This window comes from Alnus glutinosa, chromosome 3 (genome assembly GCF_958979055.1).
Source record: "Alnus glutinosa chromosome 3, dhAlnGlut1.1, whole genome shotgun sequence".
NCBI lineage: Eukaryota > Viridiplantae > Streptophyta > Magnoliopsida > Fagales > Betulaceae > Alnus > Alnus glutinosa.
In genome coordinates, this window is record NC_084888.1 from 36,208,403 (window position 1) to 36,229,576 (window position 21,174).

Below are 21,174 nucleotides of genomic sequence, written 5' to 3' on the forward strand. Positions count from 1 at the left end.
AGGCGAAGCGTGTCAAAATATTAATTTAAATGATTAAGGCTACAATTTTCTAATTTTTTTTGAAATACTTAATTATTTAACAGTTTGACTAGTACAATGCTGCATGTCCTTAGTTAAATCAGATTCTGTATTGGTGGCATAATTTTTATCAGCATTTGAGTGGTTTGCATATTATTCTAACCGATCCTATACCTTTAATTTCTTATTGGGAATTTAATTTGATGCCCAAAATCCAGATCTTCAAGCTATTCATATGTCAAGAATGTTTTGGTTTGGATGAATGGATCACAGCTCAGCCATTCTTCTTGGTCAGACTATATGCACCCTATTTGGTACCTATCCATGTGCATAGTTTATAGGGCCTTACCGGGAAAATAAATGTTCCTTCCTATTATTTAAGGTGGAAAGATCGAGTACTTACAATTTGTTCACATGCATGTCATTATAAATTTATAAGGATAAGGATCCTCTCCCTTTCATAAGCATTATTCCTCAACTGATAGGGGAAATATCAGAGTTATTGATGTTATATATTATGAATCAGGCTGGTTTGGATTTACAATTTTAAAACTTGCAATTTTATAGGGTGTAATTTGCAAACAAGATTTTAAAAACGTAGTTAAACATTTGGTAAAATCGCAGTTTAACATTTTAGAGGAAAAAAAAAATGCAAAATCAGTCTCTATGGTTTATCTAATTTACAATTAGATCCATCTGGGATTAAAATAAACTCAGAGGTCCTTGAGGAATGCAAAAAAAAAAAAAAAAAAACTCTCTATAATCAAATTATGTCAACATAATTAACAAATTTCGATAGTGTGATATGTTGGGGCCAATAAAATTATAACATGTGTCATATTTATGTCAGTATTACACTAATAAAATCCATTAAGTTAACAGACGGAATTTAACTGTACGTTGGCAATAAATTGTTTTTTCGACATATCTCAAACACCTTTGAATATAATTTTATACCAAAGTGAGCTACTTGTAAATCAGGTAAACCACTGCAACTATTATTAATTGCTGATTTAATTTTGAAGATCCCAAGAAAATCACAAAATACATGCACCTTTGACCACGTCGATATAAGCAATCGACAGCTTGCATATATATATATATGCTTCGGATCCCCACTATATATATATATATATGCATTCCCGGGTCAATCATATGATCGTACCATTGACCAATACAAATATATATAAAAAAGTTGATTAAAAATTATAAAATTAGAGAGAATAATTATTAATTATTATGAGGAGAATGTATTTCTTAAGAAACAAGCATAAAAAAAAAAAGTTTGGTGTGTGAGAGGGAACATGGACTGGACCACAAACCTTCATTAAAAATAAGGAAATTATTAAAATCAAATAAAATTATTAATATCGCTACCCAACTTGTTGGGAAATTCTAAGATAGGATAGGTGACCCACTACTACTAAACCCTTCCCATGTACCGTCTGGTTTTCTTCGTAAAATGGGGTCTACAAGCATATAAATATCTTTGAAAACATTTGTGATGATTTGGTAAATCTAAAGAAATTTATTAAATTGGATTTTATTTTCACAAAAAAAAAAGAAAAAAAAAAAGAAAAAAGGTGAAATTTAAGTCATTGTTAGAGCACTTAAGTCTCTTTTATATTGAAGTCTCCCTCAAACCACTTTCCTCTACAACACACAGAAAAGAGAGAGATTTCTGTGAGCTGATCAGAGAGAGAGGTTGATGATGAAGGTTTCTGGGTTTTTTCTACTGCAACTAGAGGATGCATCCAAAGGGATCGCATTGATCCCAAGTTCCAACTCTCCCACAATTTTCCAATTTCGGATCATGCTATCCCTTTGGATTCCTCCTTTGGTAGCTTCTTCTTAGCTTGCAGACTCCATGCATGAACACCTCTAGGCTCTATATCCAGCCACACTCATGCCAGAGAAGAGCTCATCATGTACTGAAACCTACCACAAACAGACGCAAAAAAAAGAAGTAGAAAAAAAACCCTTCTAATTCAAGTAAGTCATTGATATATATATAGATATATAACCCTCTTGCTCGGATTTTTAGCCTTTGTCTAGCTTTCAACTCATCACCAAGAACCCACCTTTGCATGAATTTTACAGTTAATTTGTTTGTTTTCTTCTTAAGTTTCTTATATATATATATATACCAAAGATCATATTACATAGTTTTTCAACATTCATTGTTTATTTTCTTATACATGGATGAAATCATAATTATTCAAAACCCAAAACCTATTTCTGAACATATTGGATCTGATTTTAGAGGAATATGGCTCAACCCTAGAAAACGGAGATCCCTTAATTCCCAAGTCCAAGAGGCAAGAAGTGAGTTCTCTTAGTATTAATGTTGTTTACAGTTGCCAAAAAAAGGCGAATTTTACTTATTTTTATGTTTGTATGGGTGTGTATGTAGTCTTCCTCCCAAAAGATTCAATATTTATTCCTTAATTTTAACTAAATAACATGTAATTAAAGTAGCATAGTTTAAAACAACTCATATTTGGTGAAACTTAAACATCTTTTGCTGTTAAATTTAGAGATCTATATATGTATAGTTTGGCGTTCCTTTCTCCAGCTTTGGCTAAACTGTTGAAGATCTTCTCGCAAGTAATACAAGGCAATTAAATTAACACCTTTTTTAGGTACTTCTGTCGATCTGATGGTAAATAACTTGTTTTAGCAGCTCTTCTATTTGAACAGATCGATTTTGGTTAATTTTCACAAACTGCAATGCTTCTGTTCACAATATCATATGATTTGACAGATAACAAAGTGGAAGCTAGCTAGCTATTAGCAACCATAGCAAATAAAACAGTGATGGGTTGTAAAGACTTTCAATTTTCTAGATACGTAAACTGACATTCTATCTCATTTGCAGAAACTTTTTGATCATTACATACTTCCAACATTTTGATTCACCTTTTAGAAAAGTAACCTTTTTTTTTTTTTTTTTTCCCCGGAAATGATTCACACGTAACAATATTTGACCGACTACCAACAATATTATACAGTTTTTTAGTTTCAGGCCAAATATAAGTTATGCTATGCTTCACATTTGATTAATATTTATTAGCGTGTTATATTTTAAGTGGTTTTTCTTTTATTTTGTTCTAAACGATTAATATAAAAATGTTACTTAAAACGATTAACATAATAAATAGATGATTACTATTTTTAATGGTCCCAAAAACTCGAGGGGAGACTTGGATGAATGGTGAATAGGGTGGCCCTAAGTGAAGAGCCCAAATCACATGCTTGGAGGGACTTTAATTAGAATCCAAGGCTATGAAAGATGGTATATATTTAAGAACTTTCCTTTTTTCCACTTTGGGCCTCACATTGAGTGTCCTAAAGGGCAAAGGAATCATGTACATGCATGTGATGAGACCCTAAAAAGAGTCCTTTAAACATTGCTGTAATTTTGAAATAAAGGTTCTTTTAGGCATATCCCTCTTAGCACATGAACCCAACAAACAGCGACTCTCTCACGCATATGATCCTCTCTTTTTTCACATGGCCCCAACCGGCCTATGAGATCATCTCCTTCCGTTTTTCTTTCTTATTCCAGGCATTGTTTCATGCCTCTTTGATGAATGATAAAGGTACCCTCAAATAATAAGGAACAACGTACACATGCAGGGCACAGAGTGGGGCTTATTCCAACAAATTTTAAATTACCCTTCAATATATTATAATGTTAATGCCAAACCATAGCTAATAATTAGTACAGGCCAAAAAAATCATTTGAAAATTGAATAATACTACTTTTCATACACATTTCGTTCCGATTGACGTGACTTATTTTAAAGTTCTTTCCTTTTATTTGTTTTTGTTTTTTCGCTAATATGAAAAGTCACATAAAACACGCTATGTCAATCAGTGTAATAAATAAGTGTAAAGAATAACATTATTCAATATCAAATGATAAATAGGTGTGAAAATAGCATTACGCTTTGACATTAGAGTAACTAATGCTAAAATACAACAACCTTATTCTACTGAGTTAATGGACACTGCCACATCAAACGAGTGAAATGAAGATGAGATGAAGGTATAATATTTAACGTACGTACATTACTCAATCTTGATATTATAAACAACCGAATCTCTTACTGATATAGAAACCAAACTCCTTTTAGTCGGGGTTTTTGTGACAAACTTAATTAATTTAGTACAATTGAAACATAAAACGGAATGGGCATATATAGAAGCTGTTTGGTAAGTAAGTGGGAAATAGAATATTTATTTGAATAGTAATAAGAAGTGATTGATGTGATATAAAATTTGAGAATATTTTAATTGGAATTATGAAGTTAATTTAATTTAGTCTTTTAAACTAATTAACATGATCAGTTTTGAGGAAATTCCTCTTAATTACCCATACGAAAACTTTGTCCAAATGGCATAATCTAATGCCCACTTATTATAATCATGAATACCTATATATTCTGTAGTGAATTCTTTTTCTATTTCCTTCAACTCCATTAATTAGGAGAAAAAACTCACTTCCATGGAAAACTTTGTCCAAATGGCATAACCTCATAGGCTAATGACAAGTATATGTTTTGACTGTTGAACATATGACTCACAATCAGCTTCGCGCTAAATTTGTCGTACGACTGGTTTCGATTAGACCATTCCGAATCCGACTTCCGTCTCATAGGGCATCATTGAAGGCAACGACTGGAAAAGCCGACACCAAATTTTATTATTATTACTATTATTTTTTACTATATAGATTTTTGTGAAATTTAGGTGCGTTTAAAATTGTGAATTTTTAATTAAAAAAAAAAAAAAAAAAGAAGCAATTTTTAATCAAATAGTAAAAAATTGATCATTTAAGATTGTGATTTAAATATAAAGAAATTTGCTTTTTTAAATCGTAGACAATATAATATTTATTTTTGAAAATGCATAATTTTAAAGGTAAAATTGCGATTTTGTCAAACGCTTGACTGTACGAGGATATAAAATTTTATTTCAAATTATATTTAAAGAAAATATTTTTCACTTAATCTATTAAATTATTAACATATGTTCTTAAAATATGTAATATTTACCTACATTTTAAAATATGTGTGAAAATATTCAACCTTTTGCATGTTTGGTTTCCATAAAACCCAAGAGTATTATATGAATATTTAGACAAAATGGGCATTCTTGAAACATTTTGATAGTTTGATTGGTTACTTTAGTACATTTGAAAATTCAATGAGCTATTTTAAAATTGACTGTTAGTTCAGGGAGGGGCTTTTTAATATTTTTCTCTGACTAAAATTGGAGATAAAACTTAACATTTTGAAATAAATAATGATTTAACAACAAAGAATGCATTAACAATATATGTTTCTTTTGCGTAAAATTAGCAACCGGTACTCAAATTTGCATAGAACAAAAAGTCGTGAACCATATATGTATATATATATGGGCAAAATATAGTGAAAATTTTGCGTTTGTCAACAATTTAGGGCAAATAAAAGAAACTCCATGATCCATTAAAAAAAAAAAAAAAAAAAAATGTCCTTGAATATATTGCGAAGAAAAATTGGGAAAATATAATCAGTTGTTCGATCTAGTGGAGTTAAACTCTTGAAGGAAATTATGAGGGATTGAAATGTTAAAAGAAGTTGGGGTCCTATTTAGGTCACTGTGAAGAATTGTTGGACACTAGAATGTACAAAATTTTCTTCAATTAATTGTGAAATATGTCGTCCAAATGTCTCCCTCTTCAACTACATAGCCTTTTGGAAGGACACAAGTTGCTAAAAAAAATCATAAACATTATCATTTTCATGTCAATATATGAAAGATTGGATGCTTCTTGCCTGGGGACAAAAATCCCTTGACCTACGTCCTTATTCAAACCTTAAAAAGCATTCAAACTCGCCACCCAAAGGCCAAATTAAAGATTATTTTGGTTACTCTTTTATGTCAATTTGGATGAAAAATCAACAGCATTTAATTTAATAAAAATCATCACAATATTTATATTCTATCATTATTTCTCCTCTAAATAAATAAATATTTAAAAAAAAAACATTTAAATGGACTAGTAAAAGTAAGTAGTTAAAATTTTAAATGGTAAAAAAATAAAAATTGTTTTAATTTATACGAGATATGCAAGTTACTTGTGGGTTAATCGGATTGATTCGAAATTGACACTTTTATTAATCACGGTGATCTGATTTGACTTATTTTTTATTTTACAAATCGTATCAAAAATTATTAACACGGAGAGCTAGGACTTTTGAGCTGTCGCAGCCTTGCACTCTAAATCCAATAATGAGATGACTCCAGGCCATAAGAATGCGTTCAGGCCCAGAAATCCAAAGAGTTGTAGGCCTGGACCTGCGTCCGCCCCACTTTGGCCTATAGCCTTGTAAAGGTGTCTTAAAAGTTGGCTGTGTATTACTGTTCAACCAAAAACGTTTCATGTGTGTGGATAGGCAGGGGTCATAAAATGCTTTCAATTTCTGCATATACTTTATCCCTTTCTTTCAAAATTTATATTAATTTATTTTTATATTCAAAATTATCGATAATAAAGAAGTCATACAGCGATTTCAAAATATGAAAACTCGTAGAAAACAATTGTATAAATTAACACTAGGCATGAAATAATGAATTACAATTAATTACATTTATATGTTATAAACGATATTTAAACTTTGTTGAATTGTATATTTATTTGTTAGTTTTATTTTTTTTTAATATGTTTAACTATTTTTAGTTCAATTCTATCTTTTAATATTGTCTTTTGTGAACCAAAATTTTCCCCCCCTAACCCTAAGGGTGTAAGTAAATAAAAGAACATAAATAAGTCAGAAAAGTTTGGCAGATTATCTAACTGATGTTACGTTAACTTGCATTAGCCACCTTCTCTTTAATTAGCTAGTTTCCCGTGGAAGAAAGATTACGCAATAAACACATTGGAAATAGATTACGCCAAGTCGTAGAAAAACATGATTTCTACATGCATTTTTAATCTCGAGGACACACTTTATAAAATGCATGTAAAATGTGAATCTTATAATTAAAAATGTATTTAATAATTACATGGTCTAAAAATGAATATTAATTGAATAGACTGAAAAAAAAAAAACTTTGGTCCAACCTAAAAGAAGACGTATCGTAAAGAGTTTGGTCATCGCGTTTTTCCACCATCGATGTGATAATTAGTTCTTTACTATTATTTACAGGGATAATTTTGTAAAAGATTATCGAATTATAGACTGTTTTGAGATAAGGGTACTGAACTAGTAAGCGTTTCAAACTGAGGTAATCACGTTTTCAAACGTATCACTTAAAGGGTATTTCATTAGGATTTGCTATTAAATTTTAAATGAGTACCTAAAATACCCATATTTTTTTAGTAAAAGAAAAAAGAAAAAAAAATGGCATGATTTAGATGTTGGTCAAAATTTAACAGAATTTACTTTAAAAAAAAAATAAAAATTTACCAGAGTATTTTGAAAATTTTGACAAGATTTAACAGTAAATCCTAACAGAATACTCTTAAATAAAATGTTTGGAAACATGAATATCTCAATTTAAAACATTTATTACTTTAATACGCTTATCTCAAAATAACATATCATTTAATACCCTTATGTGAAGCTTACTTCTTATTTATAATATTTATTGGGCATACCATTACGGCACATGAAGTCAACTAAAACACGTACCACGTAAACATAGAATAACATATCTCCAGCAAAGAAAAGTGTGCTCCTTATAAATAAATCTTAAAATATTTCGCTTTATGGATCAATTATTTACCACACGGAAAAGCGTGATTTTATTATTAATATTTCCCTTTTTCTTTGGAAAAAAATAAATAGAATATATCCTCCCCATTTTAAATGGAATTGATTTATCAACTTTGAAATCTTCATCAAATATTGTGTGGGTGGACCCATCTTTCCTTTTATTTTTTTATTATTTTTTAAATGCATAGATCGATGACCATTTAGTTTTCTTTTCTAGCAATTCTTTCTATATTAATGTAATTCCTTAAAAAATTTACTATATTTATGTAACCTCTTGGTTCATGTTACAGTCTTTCATATTTCTTATCCTCACATTGCATATATAAGAAAGTTGGAGGACTATGTGAGACACAAGACAAAGAAGATGATATATTTCTTTGATTTCACAACACTTTTTAATTTGTTGGGTCATTATGGAAGAACCTTTTTATACCACTGAAAAATGAAATAATTTGATAAATAAAGCAACCCTAATACTTACAAAAGTTGGTGGAAATGTTTTTTGAGATGGTGTAATAATTAAAGGTAGCTAACAAAAAATTGAAAAAAAAAAAAGAAACAAAAAGCCGACAAAAAAGGGAGCCTCTAATAGGAGTGTACAAATGGTTATAATCGGTGGTTATTGGCTAAAATCGCTAATTGCTAACCCCACCTAGGTGATTATTGTATTTTACCAACTCCAATTGCCTTTGTCTAGGCGGTTGGTGGTTATTGAGTATATAACTGACGGTTGTATAACCGCTTTTCAATTTAGGTTTTTAGCCAGTTTTGGACCGATTTTGGGCTGATTTTTAATCCAAAACAGTAACAAATTCAAATAACCAAAATATAAACAAATCCAAATCTAAATCCAAACTTTTATTCTGACCCACTTGCTTAGCCAAACAAGGAAAATCTCGAGAGACCTGCTAACACTACCACTAAAGTTCAAAGCAGCAGGCCCAATGATGAGAGGGACCACCTTAGCCTCCTTATCGCCAAAATCTAATAGAGTGGGGGAGAGAGTTGTTTCAGCTGGATAACTAGAGGCTCCACCATGGACGGCATACTTCTAGCTCCAAGCCAAATCCCTAATCAAAAACCCACAAAAAAGAAAAAACCATTCCACCACCATAAAAAAAGTACAAAACCAAATAATCTATTGCATACGCATAAAACAAAGCATAAGAGTTCATCAAAATACAAAGAACATATTATATACCCTACAAATCTAAACAAAATCGACTTCAAAACAAGCACGTATGGAAAGAAAACGATAGAAAGAGAAGCTTATGGAGTAGCAACGGCGGAGATGGTTGAGATGAGCGTAGAGGAACAAAGCAAGGCAAGAGAGGGCCGAGACTCGAGAGGCTGGAGAGTGGAGAGCAAACGGCGGGCGCAAGGCTGGAGAGTGGAGAGCAAACGGCGGGCGCAAGGCTGGAGAGTTGAGAGAAAATGAGAAATGAAACCCTAAAGGCTAAGGCTAGCCTAAATCATATGTTTAATAAACATCTTGTGTCTTCAAAGGGCGTCGTTTTGCTATTTAAAATACCAAAACGACGTCATTCTCTCACAAGCCTATAGTGTTTATATATATATAGGTAGGAGGTTAGCGATTATTAACCGCTTTCCGTAATCTCTATAATCGTTAACCACCTCCATACAGGCGGTTAGCGATTATTTATAACTGCTTTCGAAAGCAGTTATAATCGGTTATAACCGCTCCGTTTGTACACCCGTAACCTCTAGCCTTTTATTAGCTAAAAAATTGTTGTCACATTATTAAATTGTATAACAATAATTTATATATAAGAGTGTTAATTATTGCGGTCACAACGTAACCAAATTGACCATTTTATCCAAATTTATTTGGAATTATTCTCCATTCCTTTTTTTTTTCTTTTTTTTTTCGTTCTTTTGTTAACTTTGTCGCGGTTAGTGAGAAGAACCCTTTGTAATGGAATTTATTTATTTGTTTTTATATCTCTTTTCTTCTCATCTAAGAAAGAAAAAGAAAAAGAAAAAAGACATGAATCATATGCTGCTTTGACAAGTCCGGGGAGTACAATTATTTCACATTTATTTATTTATTCATACAATAATTAAAATATTAAATTATAGTAATGAAAGGACAAATTAGACAATGGCATATTCTTTTGGGTAACAAATTAAATAAAAAGAAAGAGGCAATAATTGGTGGGAGCCCATCTCAAAGCTTTTGATCTGGACTGATCCTTCACTAAGAACCAAGAACCCCCAACGAATAAAAGCTAACACGCACTCCGACTAAAAGATTTTACACTGGTGGGCTTAATTATATATTAAGATTATCTTAAATTATTTATTTGAATTAAAAAAAATTATATTGTAATTATAAGATATTATTTAAAAAATTCATCTTATCTGATAAATGATTGAACAACTCAATTTTATTTGGTCAAATAAAAAAATGATACTGATCCATTAATTACACTATTCTCCCAAAAACAAGTTTGTACATATTCCACGTGGCACCTTATAATCCACCAGCACCATAAAAATCCTCCCAAATAAATGGAAAAGATAATCATCCATTAATTACTCTACTCCTCTCCAAAAACAAGTTTGTCCATGTCCCACGTGGCACCTTATAATCCACCAACACCATAAAACTCAATGTGACCCAAATCCACATCAAGTCATCAACCGACAACCACCCTCATGGCTTATATTTTCCTTTCTTTTTTTCTTTTTTTTCTTTTTTTTCTTTTTTTTCCTAGTAGAACAGAGAAAAAAAAAGAAAAAAAAAAACATTCATTTGTAAACAAACAAAAGAAACTCTCACCATTACCGTTTGTCCATGCTCATATTATGAGTCGTAGGTTGCGTTTAGAATACGATTTCGCAGATTAAAAATATAATTTTAAATTAAATTATAAAAAATATATTGTTGATCGGTGCATTTTTTAAATATTATGATTTTAAAAACATATAAAAATATGTGTTTAAAAATCACAACCAAGGGAAGGGGCCATGAGGTACGTTTTTGAAAACGTACTAATTAAAGGCAAAAATGCGATTTATCAAATATTAATTATATTTTTAAAAATTATGTTTTTAAATTTTATGTTTTAAAATTACACTTTTAAGAATATCTTTAGTTTAGTGATTTGAAAAGTTACGTTAAAAGAAAAATAATAACAATTTTAAAATGTAGTAAAGCATTTAATAACATAGCAATTCCACCTTTAAAATTGTGAGATTTTTGCTTGCTAATTATTTTTCAAATACATTCCAAAAAGAAATTATTTCCACGATTTTATTTAAAATTTTGCATTTGACGTACGAAATTGAAGGGTCAATAATCAAACTCTTAATTACGTAACATACACGACAAACAATCAGTAAACCCGCAACAAATGCATGATGTTGACGGTTGTTAGCAGGGTGGAACCACCTTTATGTGTTGTGGATGTCTACTAAATTCAGATTATATCATATTTAAGAAAACATGTTTGGGATGATTTTTGAATTTAGAATTTAGAATTAAAATTGTATTCGGGTTTTTACTAAATTCTCTTTTCAACTCGTTTTTAACCCAACTTAAAAATAATAATAAAAACAAAAAATAAAATAAAATAAAAACCCAACAACAATGAATCTTTTTCAACCTTCTACTCTACTACAATGTTATGGCACGGTTTTTTTTTTTTTTTTTTTTTTTTGACATAAAATTTGTAAAATCTAGATTATGCATTAAAATGAAGTATGAGTTTCTAGCAAATCATTTGATAAATTATATTGAAAAAAAAAATTGCTAAATATTTATTTACAAAAATGATAATTGATAAATTTTATTCTACAAAAAATCGTTGTTGAACTAGAAAACTTTGAAGGAGATGACAAAGTTTTTTTTTTTTTTTAATGATTTTTTTTTTTTGTACACGTATAGTAAACTAGAAAACTTTTGTATTAAAGGAAAAATCTTTTTAAAGATAATTTTATAAATAAACATGTAATTTTTTTTTATACAGTTATGACTTTTGACTTAATATCAAATTAAGTTTAAGCCTTATCTACTTTTTATACATAAACTCACTCGTATACACATAAAGAAATTATATGCATTTAATATTTATTTATTTACGTAAGTTTAAACTCCTACGAAAAAATCTCGGTTCCGTCCCTAGTTGTTGGCCCATAGATAACATTTTTTTTTTTTTTTAGAATTTACAAATAATTTTATACTAAAGTTCTTAAAATTTTGAAAAAACTACATTTATCCCTCTTGGTATGCCACCCAATTTGTAATGCTCCCAATCTTTCAATTTAGCCAATTTTGCAGATATAATATAAAGATAAAATTAATTTTAAATATTTTATAAATGTTTTTTTTTTTATGGATTGTTAATATTTTTATTTTGAATGGCGAAAAAGAAAATGCCATTCCAAATCCACGTACCATAAAAAAAAGGAGAAAAAATCTGACTCCACCAAGTTGGGTCGTTCTCTTTGGGATTCGCATCGGCAGGCTAAAAAGAGACAGTCTTATCATTCGCTCAAGTGCATTAACTCATAAATGTTTCTAAAAAAGTGCGGTCGCTTCGAGGGATTCGCTGGTTTATTTAAAATTGCTGTATAAAAGCTGTCGATTCGATACGCTGGCTGTGAGCTGTATAGTTGAAGAAGACGAGGAAGAGAGCACGGCGCTCTTGGGAGTACGAGAAACGAGCATGGAAGGCGGCGAAGCAGATTATCGTCATGGCAAAGTACTTGACGAGGATCAGTTGGCCGTGGACATCCCAGAAACAGCTCATCAGATTAGCAAAGGTTTCGTATTTGTCTTACTTTATCTTCTATTGTCGTTTTGCTTCTTTTTCTTTTTATTTTTTTTCCATTTTTCTTTTTTCTTTTTGAGGTTGCTATGGCATTTATTGGCGTGTATGGTAGTTGGGTTGTGAAAGTGGATTTATTGGTCTATGGGTTTATATGGTATCTGGGTGTGGCAGGTATTGCTTGTACGGTATTTGGGTTCTGAAAGTGATTTTTTTTGGGGTGAGTTGGGGTGTTGGAGAATCATTTCTAATGGTTTATCATTCTTTGGAGCAAGAGAGGATCGAATCAATGCTTTTTTGCTGACAGAGCTTGAAGTTGTATGCTTGATTGGACACTTCAATGCTTTCCGTCTCAAATGGAATGGCTTTCTGTTCGTGTTGTGTGTTTCGTTTGCTAAAAACATTTGGGCCTTTAGTATCAAAAACAATTTTACTTATATTGTATCGATTCTGGCGTCTGCCATGCTTCGCATGTTTGATACCTCTACAATTTGAAGAACCTCTTCCCGGCCGCAAATATCTAAGGAAGAGGAAATTTTGTATCTGGGTAATCTTAAGGATAAAGAATTTCATTTTCCATAAGTTAATGATGTTGAATTTTATGTTTTTTGGGAGCTCATTTTTACTCATTTTTTTTAATGCATGTACAGATTCATGGTTTCAAGTGGGGTTCGTCCTAACTACTGGTATCAACAGTGCTTATGTACTGGGATATTCTGGGACCATCATGGTCCCTCTGGGTTGGATATATGGGGTAGTTGGTTTGATAGCTGCCACCGCTATATCTTTGTATGCAAATGCTCTTATTGCCAAGCTTCATGAATTTGGGGGGAAGAGGCATATCAGATACAGAGATCTTGCCGGATTTATATATGGTATGAGCAAAATGGAAAAGAGCAGAGGAGAATTAATTGGACCCCTTTTTTCCCAAAAACATCTCATTTGATTTGTTAGTTTGGCTTATTTTCTAACATTGCTTTATTTTTTGGGGTTGTCTCAAGAGCAGGCAGGAAAGCTTATTCTCTTACATGGGGATTGCAATATGTCAATCTTTTCATGATTAACACTGGGTATATCATTTTGGCTGGTTCGGCCCTAAAGGTAAGATCAAATACAATAAAAAGGGGCTTTTTTCCCATCACATTAGCATATTCCGAGAAATCAAGTTGTCCGCATACTCCCATCACATTATTGTTTCATCATTCTTGCAACTGGAAGAATTTCGGTCTTCTTCATCCTTTATAACAGCAGTTTGCATAATGGAAAGATTCTTTTTTTTTTCTTTCTCCTGTCAAGTAATCTTCCATCAAATTCAGATAATATGCTGCCTTATTCTATTTTACAATATTGGCTTTGCATCTGATAGTCATTCTCGAGCTATTTGAATGAGATTAAGCTAAACATATGACAACTTGAGGAAGCACTTTTTCCATTTTTTGTATCCCATGGGATGGGCGTGATATTGTGCTTCATCAGTTAAGAATTCTGCTTCGTGAATTGTAGTAAGTCCATAGATATAATGATTAATGTTGTCAGAATTTTTTCTTAACCTTTTGGTCTATGCATCGATGTGCAGGCTGTATATGTTCTTTTCAGTGATGACCATGTCTTGAAGCTCCCCTACTGTATTGTCATAGCTGGGTTTGTATGTGCGTTGTTTGCCATAGGGATACCCCATTTGTCAGCACTAAGGATTTGGCTGGGATTTTCAACATTCTTCAGCCTGGTTTATATCATCATAGCATTTGTGCTGTCGCTTAAAGATGGTAAGCTCTGTTCTTTGTTGTTTTATTCAGAATTGTGCCTGCTATTTTGAAAGTTCATTCAGATAATGTTATAAGCTTTGTCCTTTATGTTCCAAGGGATACAAAATACCAAATAATAAACATGCTAGTACATAGAGCTGCTGGCACCTTTCATTTGTTATTTTCTCATCTAGGCCAGTTCAACTTAATAGTAATTTTCTAGTCTCAAATTTGCATTTGCATTATAACTTAATAACTTTGCAGTTTTTAAATTTGCATTGATATTCTGTGTGTTGTTGTAGGAATTGAAGCACCAGCTAGGGATTACAGCATTCCAGGAACAACAACAACCAAAATCTTCACAACAATAGGGGCAACTGCTAATCTTGTTTTCGCATTCAATACTGGAATGCTTCCAGAGATACAGGTAGGCCAGGAGTTCAGATCCTTGATTTCTCGATAAACAAGGGAAAGTTTTATGGTCTCGTCTGCATAAATAATGTCGTGTGATTTATGTTTTGTTTCTTTTGGAAATTTTTGCCTTTCTGTGGTCATAGGGTCGTGAATGGTAGCAAATTTTGATACTTTTCAGGGGAAACCATATTTTTGTGAATCCTCTTGTTGCTTTTCAAAAATAATAAAATCAGAGCTGTTGGTGTACTTGAGCTGGTGGTAATATATCACTCAAGTATATTTCATGAAGTTGATGTATTTCATGAGCTGTTGATCATTTCAGAAGTTGGTCAAGTTTGATGTCCTGCATTTAGCTTTAATTCCTAACCATCCCTCCATTTCATGAACATGGGGCTTTTTAAATATCTTTCCAAGTTTCAGAACTTCATATTAAAAGCCGTTAAGGCGCCTCTGGCTGGTACTATCTGTAGTTGCATTCTATCCTACAACCAGAATAGCAATGCCATGTGTATCCATCTCTTTCTGTATTTTATTTTCTAGCTCTGCCTTCTAAATTCACTCTTTTTCTGCAACATTCTTGCAGGCAACGGTGAGGCAGCCTGTTGTTGACAACATGTTAAAAGCTTTGTACTTCCAGTTCACAGCGGGGGTTTTACCAATGTATGCTGTTACTTTTGTTGGGTACTGGGCCTATGGATCTTCTACATCGGCTTACTTGCTCAACAGTGTCACGGGTTCAGTTTGGGTTAAGGCAATGGCCAATATAGCTGCCTTCCTACAAACAGTCATCGCTTTGCATGTACTTGTTTTTATTCCCCATTTTGCTTTCCAAAAATTTCTTCTTATTGCTGCACTAAGCTAATATAAGCTTCCTCTGCTGTTTGAGTGTTTGTAGATATTTGCAAGTCCAATGTATGAGTATTTGGATACCAGGTATGGGATTAAAGGAAGTTCACTGTCAATTCGCAACTTGTCATTCAGAATTGCTGTAAGAGGTGGCTACCTTGCTATTAACACGCTAGTTGCAGCTCTTCTGCCATTCCTGGGAGATTTCATGAGCCTCACAGGGGCAATCAGCACATTTCCTTTGACGTTTATCCTTGCAAACCACATGTATCTAGTGGCAAAGAAGAACAAACTCACTTCTTTACAGAAGCTTTGGCATTGGCTCAATGTTTGTTTCTTTGGCTGCATGTCCGTTGCAGCAGCAATTGCAGCCTTGAGGCTCATTGCCGTGGATTCCAAAACATACCATGTTTTTGCTGATTTATGATTTACCATTTTCTTCTTCCTCTCTTTTCCTTTTTTTGTTTTAATTTTTCCCATGATTGTAACTTTCCCTATATAGAATTAATTGTATGCCCCATTTATTTAAGTAAGATTTTTGTTCAATTTATACTATACTACGACTCGGATGGTGTTCTCAATGGTTGCTGTCTTTCTGACACTATAGATCGAATGCTTGATTTTTACCTTATGGAATTAAGAGATTAACCTATTATCCAACAAATACAAACCCTGAAATTAAGATTTTTTTTTTTTTTTTTTTGAAAAGAAACTGAAGATTTCATTACTGAATATGAGCCCCAAAAGGGAATACAACTGACCCAAAGGCCAAAAGAAATACAATAGGAACTTGGTGGGTTAAATACATTACTCTTTACTCCTCCCCCAAAAACAAGTTTGTCCATGTCCCACGTGGCACATTATAATCCACCAGGACCATAAAACCTCCTGTGACCCAAATCGCACATCAACCATCATTTTGTAAACAAACAAAAGACCGTTTGTCCGCGCTCATATCATGAGCCTTAATTGTCATACACACACACACGCACGTAACCTAACCCCACAAAATCAGTAAATCCACAGCATATATGCATGATATTGAATGTTATACAATAAGTGCGGTTGATGAGCTGTCTAGAGGTAAATAAATCACTTCTAATTGAGGTCTTGATTCGATCTCCCACAATAGCACCCAATGATTAAAGTCGTTACTAAACAACAACTTCGTATTGGGAGGCTATTCTGAACCTGTAAGTCTTGTAAAAATCCTCTCATATTTGTTGTCCAAATTGTTAACATTACGGGTAACAAATTATAGGCACCCAATTCGACTATTCACTATTGATGCCACCTTTTGTCCATTATTAAAATTTTTGTTTTTTTTTTTTAAAAAAAAATTTGAAACAAAAATATTAATAAACAATTCAAAACATACAAATCACGTTAGAAATTTTTTTTAACAAAAAACAAGAACACACTAGAAACTCATTTGGTGCCGCTCCAACTCCAACGTACGATAAAAAAATATAAAATTGGAAAAAAAAAAAAGTTTGGTCAGTCTCTTTTAAGTATTTTGGATTCAAGCTAAAAAGAAACACTTCTATGATTCGCTCTAAGAGTATAAACTCGTGTTTTTAAAAAAGACCGCTGGGTTTGAGATTTGTTAATTGGTATTAATTTTGAATTTCTGTATTCTAACGGCAATTTTTAGTGTCACGCCAAAAAATACATACTTAAAAGTGTGTGTAGCATTTCTCATATTCTTAATATATATATATATATATTAAAAAGAAGTGTATGAAGAAAACTTTGAAAAATCTTCCTCCTCTCTCTCTCTTGGACGCATACTTCTCTTTCCCTCCCTTGATTTTTTTTTCTTCAAAAAAAAAAAAGAAAACAAAAAGAAAAAGAGAAATCCCCCATTCATTTAAGCAATTTAATTTTAGTTTCAAAGTAATTCTCTACCTAAAAGAAAATTATATAAGCACCATGTTATACAAGGCACAATATTCACCACGAAGAGAAACACTTGTTCATCATACCAATTCATCTGGAAGAATGATAAGTTCCAGTAATGAATAGCATACTAAATCCACTTCCACCTTTTGGATCAGAAGTGGGAAGAATCCTTCATTGTAACTCTTTTTTTTTTATTCAATTAGGAAAAAAAAAGAAGAAGAAGAAGAAGAAAGAATAGTATACTAAATGCTGCATATAATCAGAAAGTTAATTCATGAATTGGAGGGAGGAACTTATGTCACCACCAACAGAGACTAAAGCATGTGCTGCATCCATCGTTTATACCTTGGCAAACAGTTACAGCATAAAGTCAAAGTACTATTGAATCATAATCTGCAAAAGCTATTTCAACAATTTTTATTTTTTATTTTTTGATAAGTAAAAGCTATTTCAACAAAATAAAAACACCACATAATAACTTTCAACCAAATTCATATTATCTTCATCATATAGAACGTCCATTTCCATAAAAAGAGTTTCTTGATTTTTCCTACTCCATACCCCCCTACAACCCCACCCCCCCCCCCCCCCCCCCCCCCCCCCTAAAAAAAAGAAAAGAACGAAGAAGATAAAATTTTCAGCATTCCAGAAGAAAAATGTCTTTTTTGTAGAGTCCCATCCATCACAAAACTTTATGAAATCTGCAATCATTCAGAAACAAAATTATGTAAATCCCCTCATCAGTATATATTTTAATCATCACATGACAAGGAAACTATAAATGACAACGTTTTTATAGCATACAAGTCAGAAAAGGTTAAAAGTCAAGCTAACCTATAAAAGACTCCAAAGGAGCTGCTTCTCTCTTGGTTAAAGAATCTTCCTATCCAAAAAAAGGAAAACCATGTGTAACCATCATTACTCTGGGGAGCGAGGTTCTTTCTTATTCCTTACCCTTCTTTTGGAAGGGGGTTTAGAAACAGGAAGGTTCAGTCAAAGATTTTACAACTGGTAGTTGCTATCATCATTAATGTGAGATACATATTTTGTCTTTGTTTAACAAATCGTGCTTTTGATATGTTGCTGTTAAAGCGATAAATGCGTCCTGAAGGAATTTCTGTTCCTGTTTACATTTGAATTAAACACCATTCAAGCACCAATGCATAGTCTCACTCACAAGGAAAACTAAGCTCAACAAATCAGCATTGTGCAGAACAAAATATAAATATATTAAACACCATTCAAGCACCAATGCATAGTCTCACTTACAAGGAAAACTAAACTCAAAAATTCAGCACTGTGCGGAACAAACTATACTATCACCATAGTTTAAACAAAAGCTAACCAGAGGAAGCTAAAGATTTGAATTTTCGGGATCTTTTTTTTTTTTTTGATAAGTTTTTCTGGATCATATGATACAAGTCAGCTTGTTTTAAGAGAGGTCAGCTTTCAATTTCAGAAAATAATTTACAACCTATTTGTATTTGACAATCAACAGAAAGTCTGTTTTCATCAAACATAAAATATCCTTGCTCCTTCAATAGCAACATAATGGTAAAAGTTTGTTCTAGTCATACTTGAGCAAACAAAAAATCCAAACTACAATAAAAACATATCTTACCTTGTGGGGTGTCATCCAGATACCAACTTTACAACGATGCAGATGAAGTTTAGCAGTATGAGAGGAACTCTTAAGTACTGGGTTGCATAAATGAGACCTATCAGTTGCCCCTTGAATGATTTTGTCTTGCCCCCTGAGAATTCTGAGAAGCTCAACCCTCTATGTGCCAGGAAGCGGTCCTCATTTAATATTGCCAATGCATTTGCAAGAAGTAGACATCCCTCCAATAATGTCCACAAACCCATTTCCTGTATGATGAAATAATAGTTATTATGCAAAACCATAATGGACTTCAATTTGAAGGCAATCTTCACCCTGCCACTCATCCCTCTTGTATTTTATACATAAAACTGCTAGAGAAGAGCGTTGCAAAATATATTCTCCACATCCATTTAACATACATGGCAGAAGGACATGAATCGTAACATTGTTTATTTTGACAACACATTCTTTACAAGTGATAAAAGTGGATGATGTCAAAGTGGCTAAGTGCCCACATGAAAGCCCAAAGGCCCCTTCAGCAATATAGCAGTCTGAATACAGCTGCCAAGTTGTCACTCCACCCTTCATAAATCAGTTCAAATACATGCTGCAGATATGAGATGCCAGGAATTGTGTACTCATCATGGTGTCATGCACATGCACTAGTTAAGCATGTTTCTCCATTGGGTGTGGAAGGGTTCACAAACAAATTTGACCATTTAACCCATAAAACACATAATAAACTCACATTTTAGCAAAAGTAACTTGTGTAGTTCTTGACTTTCCTGATCTTCATGTACTGAGAAATATCACATTCTCCCGGTGCTAGGACCAAACTCATTCCTGAATTAAACTAAACGGACCAATAGATCATTTGTTTTTCTCACAGATGTCGGGGAAAGAAGAAATTTGCCCATGTTCATAATCAGACTGCTCACCATTATATCTATCATACAATTACTCCCTATCATTAGACATTGTATCAAAAAACAAATGTAACCCATTTTCAATTATTTCGAGTAGTTGCAGATTACATATATGATTGTGCTGCAAAAACAACAATTTAGCATTCACAAACCCAGTTCTAAAGATGTACATTTTCTAAAAACCAAATAAATCCTTAACGAAAATAGGTATCAATTTAGCATTCACAAACCCAGTTCTAACGATGTGCATTTTCCAAAAATCAAATAGATCCTTAACGAAAATGGGTTTCAACCTTCCTTACCCTTCTTATTAAAATCCCAGCAAAGCGATACCCACAACAAAGCAACACAAAAAGAATAACCCAATTCAATCGACTATATGCCAGAAACACTTTTAGAGCAGTATTTCAATAACAACCCAATTGCGAGATACACAAATATGAACGAAATCTGCACACCTAATTGAAAACCCGAAGCGAATCATGGAAATCATGTAATAGTCCAAAAAGAATAACCCAATTCAATCGACTATATGCTAGAAATACTTTTAGAGCAGTATTTCAATAACAACCCAATTGCGAGATGCACAAATAGGAGCGAAATCTGCCCACCTAATTGAAAACCCGAAGCGAATCATGGAAATCATGTAATAGTCTGAAAATCTCAAATTTTACGAAGCTAGAAGAGTAATATATGAATCTGGAATTTATGGAATTAGGGACAGAATCGGAAATTTATTTGTTACTGACCTGATATCGGAAAAAGCTTCGTAGTCGGAGTATGGAGCAGAGGCTTCACCGAAACCGGAAAGGAATAGTAGAACGTGCCCTTCCTTTGTGTTGTACAACTAAGGTCGCGTTTGGTTACCGTCGTAAAATTAAAATGTGCTTTCTACTACGGAGGAAACAACATGGAAGCGGTATTTCACTATTTTGTCGGCTTAAGGTTTTTTTCTTTTTCTTTTTCTTTTTGTTTCTTTCTTTTAGGGTTTTGTTTAAGAGTAAAATAGTACACGCTAGAATGCACGTTTTTATTTTATAAATATCTCATAATTGTTAATATAATAGTCTTAACCAATTCTTAGATTATTAATCATTGTTAAAATATATATATATATATATAGTTGATTAGAATTGGCACACTATCATTATAGAATAA

The 21,174-nt window shown here is 32.4% G+C and overlaps 2 protein-coding genes across 4 annotated transcripts; one reads left to right on the forward strand and one right to left on the reverse strand.

The window, feature by feature from the left end:
• Window positions 1-12,268: 12,268 nt before the first annotated feature.
• On the forward strand, window positions 12,269-16,140 carry LOC133864872 (proline transporter 2). The gene is made up of 7 exons (XM_062301301.1): window positions 12,269-12,575; window positions 13,231-13,455; window positions 13,587-13,681; window positions 14,157-14,346; window positions 14,628-14,752; window positions 15,323-15,538; window positions 15,635-16,140. The coding sequence occupies exons 1-7, from the start codon at window positions 12,479-12,481 to the stop codon at window positions 16,010-16,012; spliced, it is 1,326 nt and encodes a 441-aa protein (XP_062157285.1). The 5' UTR covers window positions 12,269-12,478; the 3' UTR covers window positions 16,013-16,140.
• A 1,942-nt stretch (window positions 16,141-18,082) lies between these two features.
• Window positions 18,083-20,924, reverse strand: LOC133864368 (uncharacterized). Of its 3 annotated transcripts, none has more exons than XR_009899490.1 (4): window positions 20,766-20,924; window positions 19,109-19,356; window positions 18,322-18,370; window positions 18,090-18,188 (listed from the first exon to the last, which is right to left on the reverse strand). XR_009899490.1 is itself a non-coding variant. In XM_062300674.1 (3 exons), the coding sequence occupies exon 2, from the start codon at window positions 19,351-19,353 to the stop codon at window positions 19,120-19,122; it is 234 nt and encodes a 77-aa protein (XP_062156658.1). In that variant the 5' UTR covers window positions 19,354-19,356; window positions 20,766-20,923; the 3' UTR covers window positions 18,083-18,188; window positions 19,109-19,119. The 3 variants fall into 3 exon arrangements, 1 of the variants encoding a protein (XP_062156658.1); XR_009899491.1 differs by having other exon boundaries at window positions 18,104-18,188; window positions 18,322-18,366; XM_062300674.1 differs by lacking the exon at window positions 18,322-18,370 and having other exon boundaries at window positions 18,083-18,188; window positions 20,766-20,923.
• Window positions 20,925-21,174: the final 250 nt, after the last annotated feature.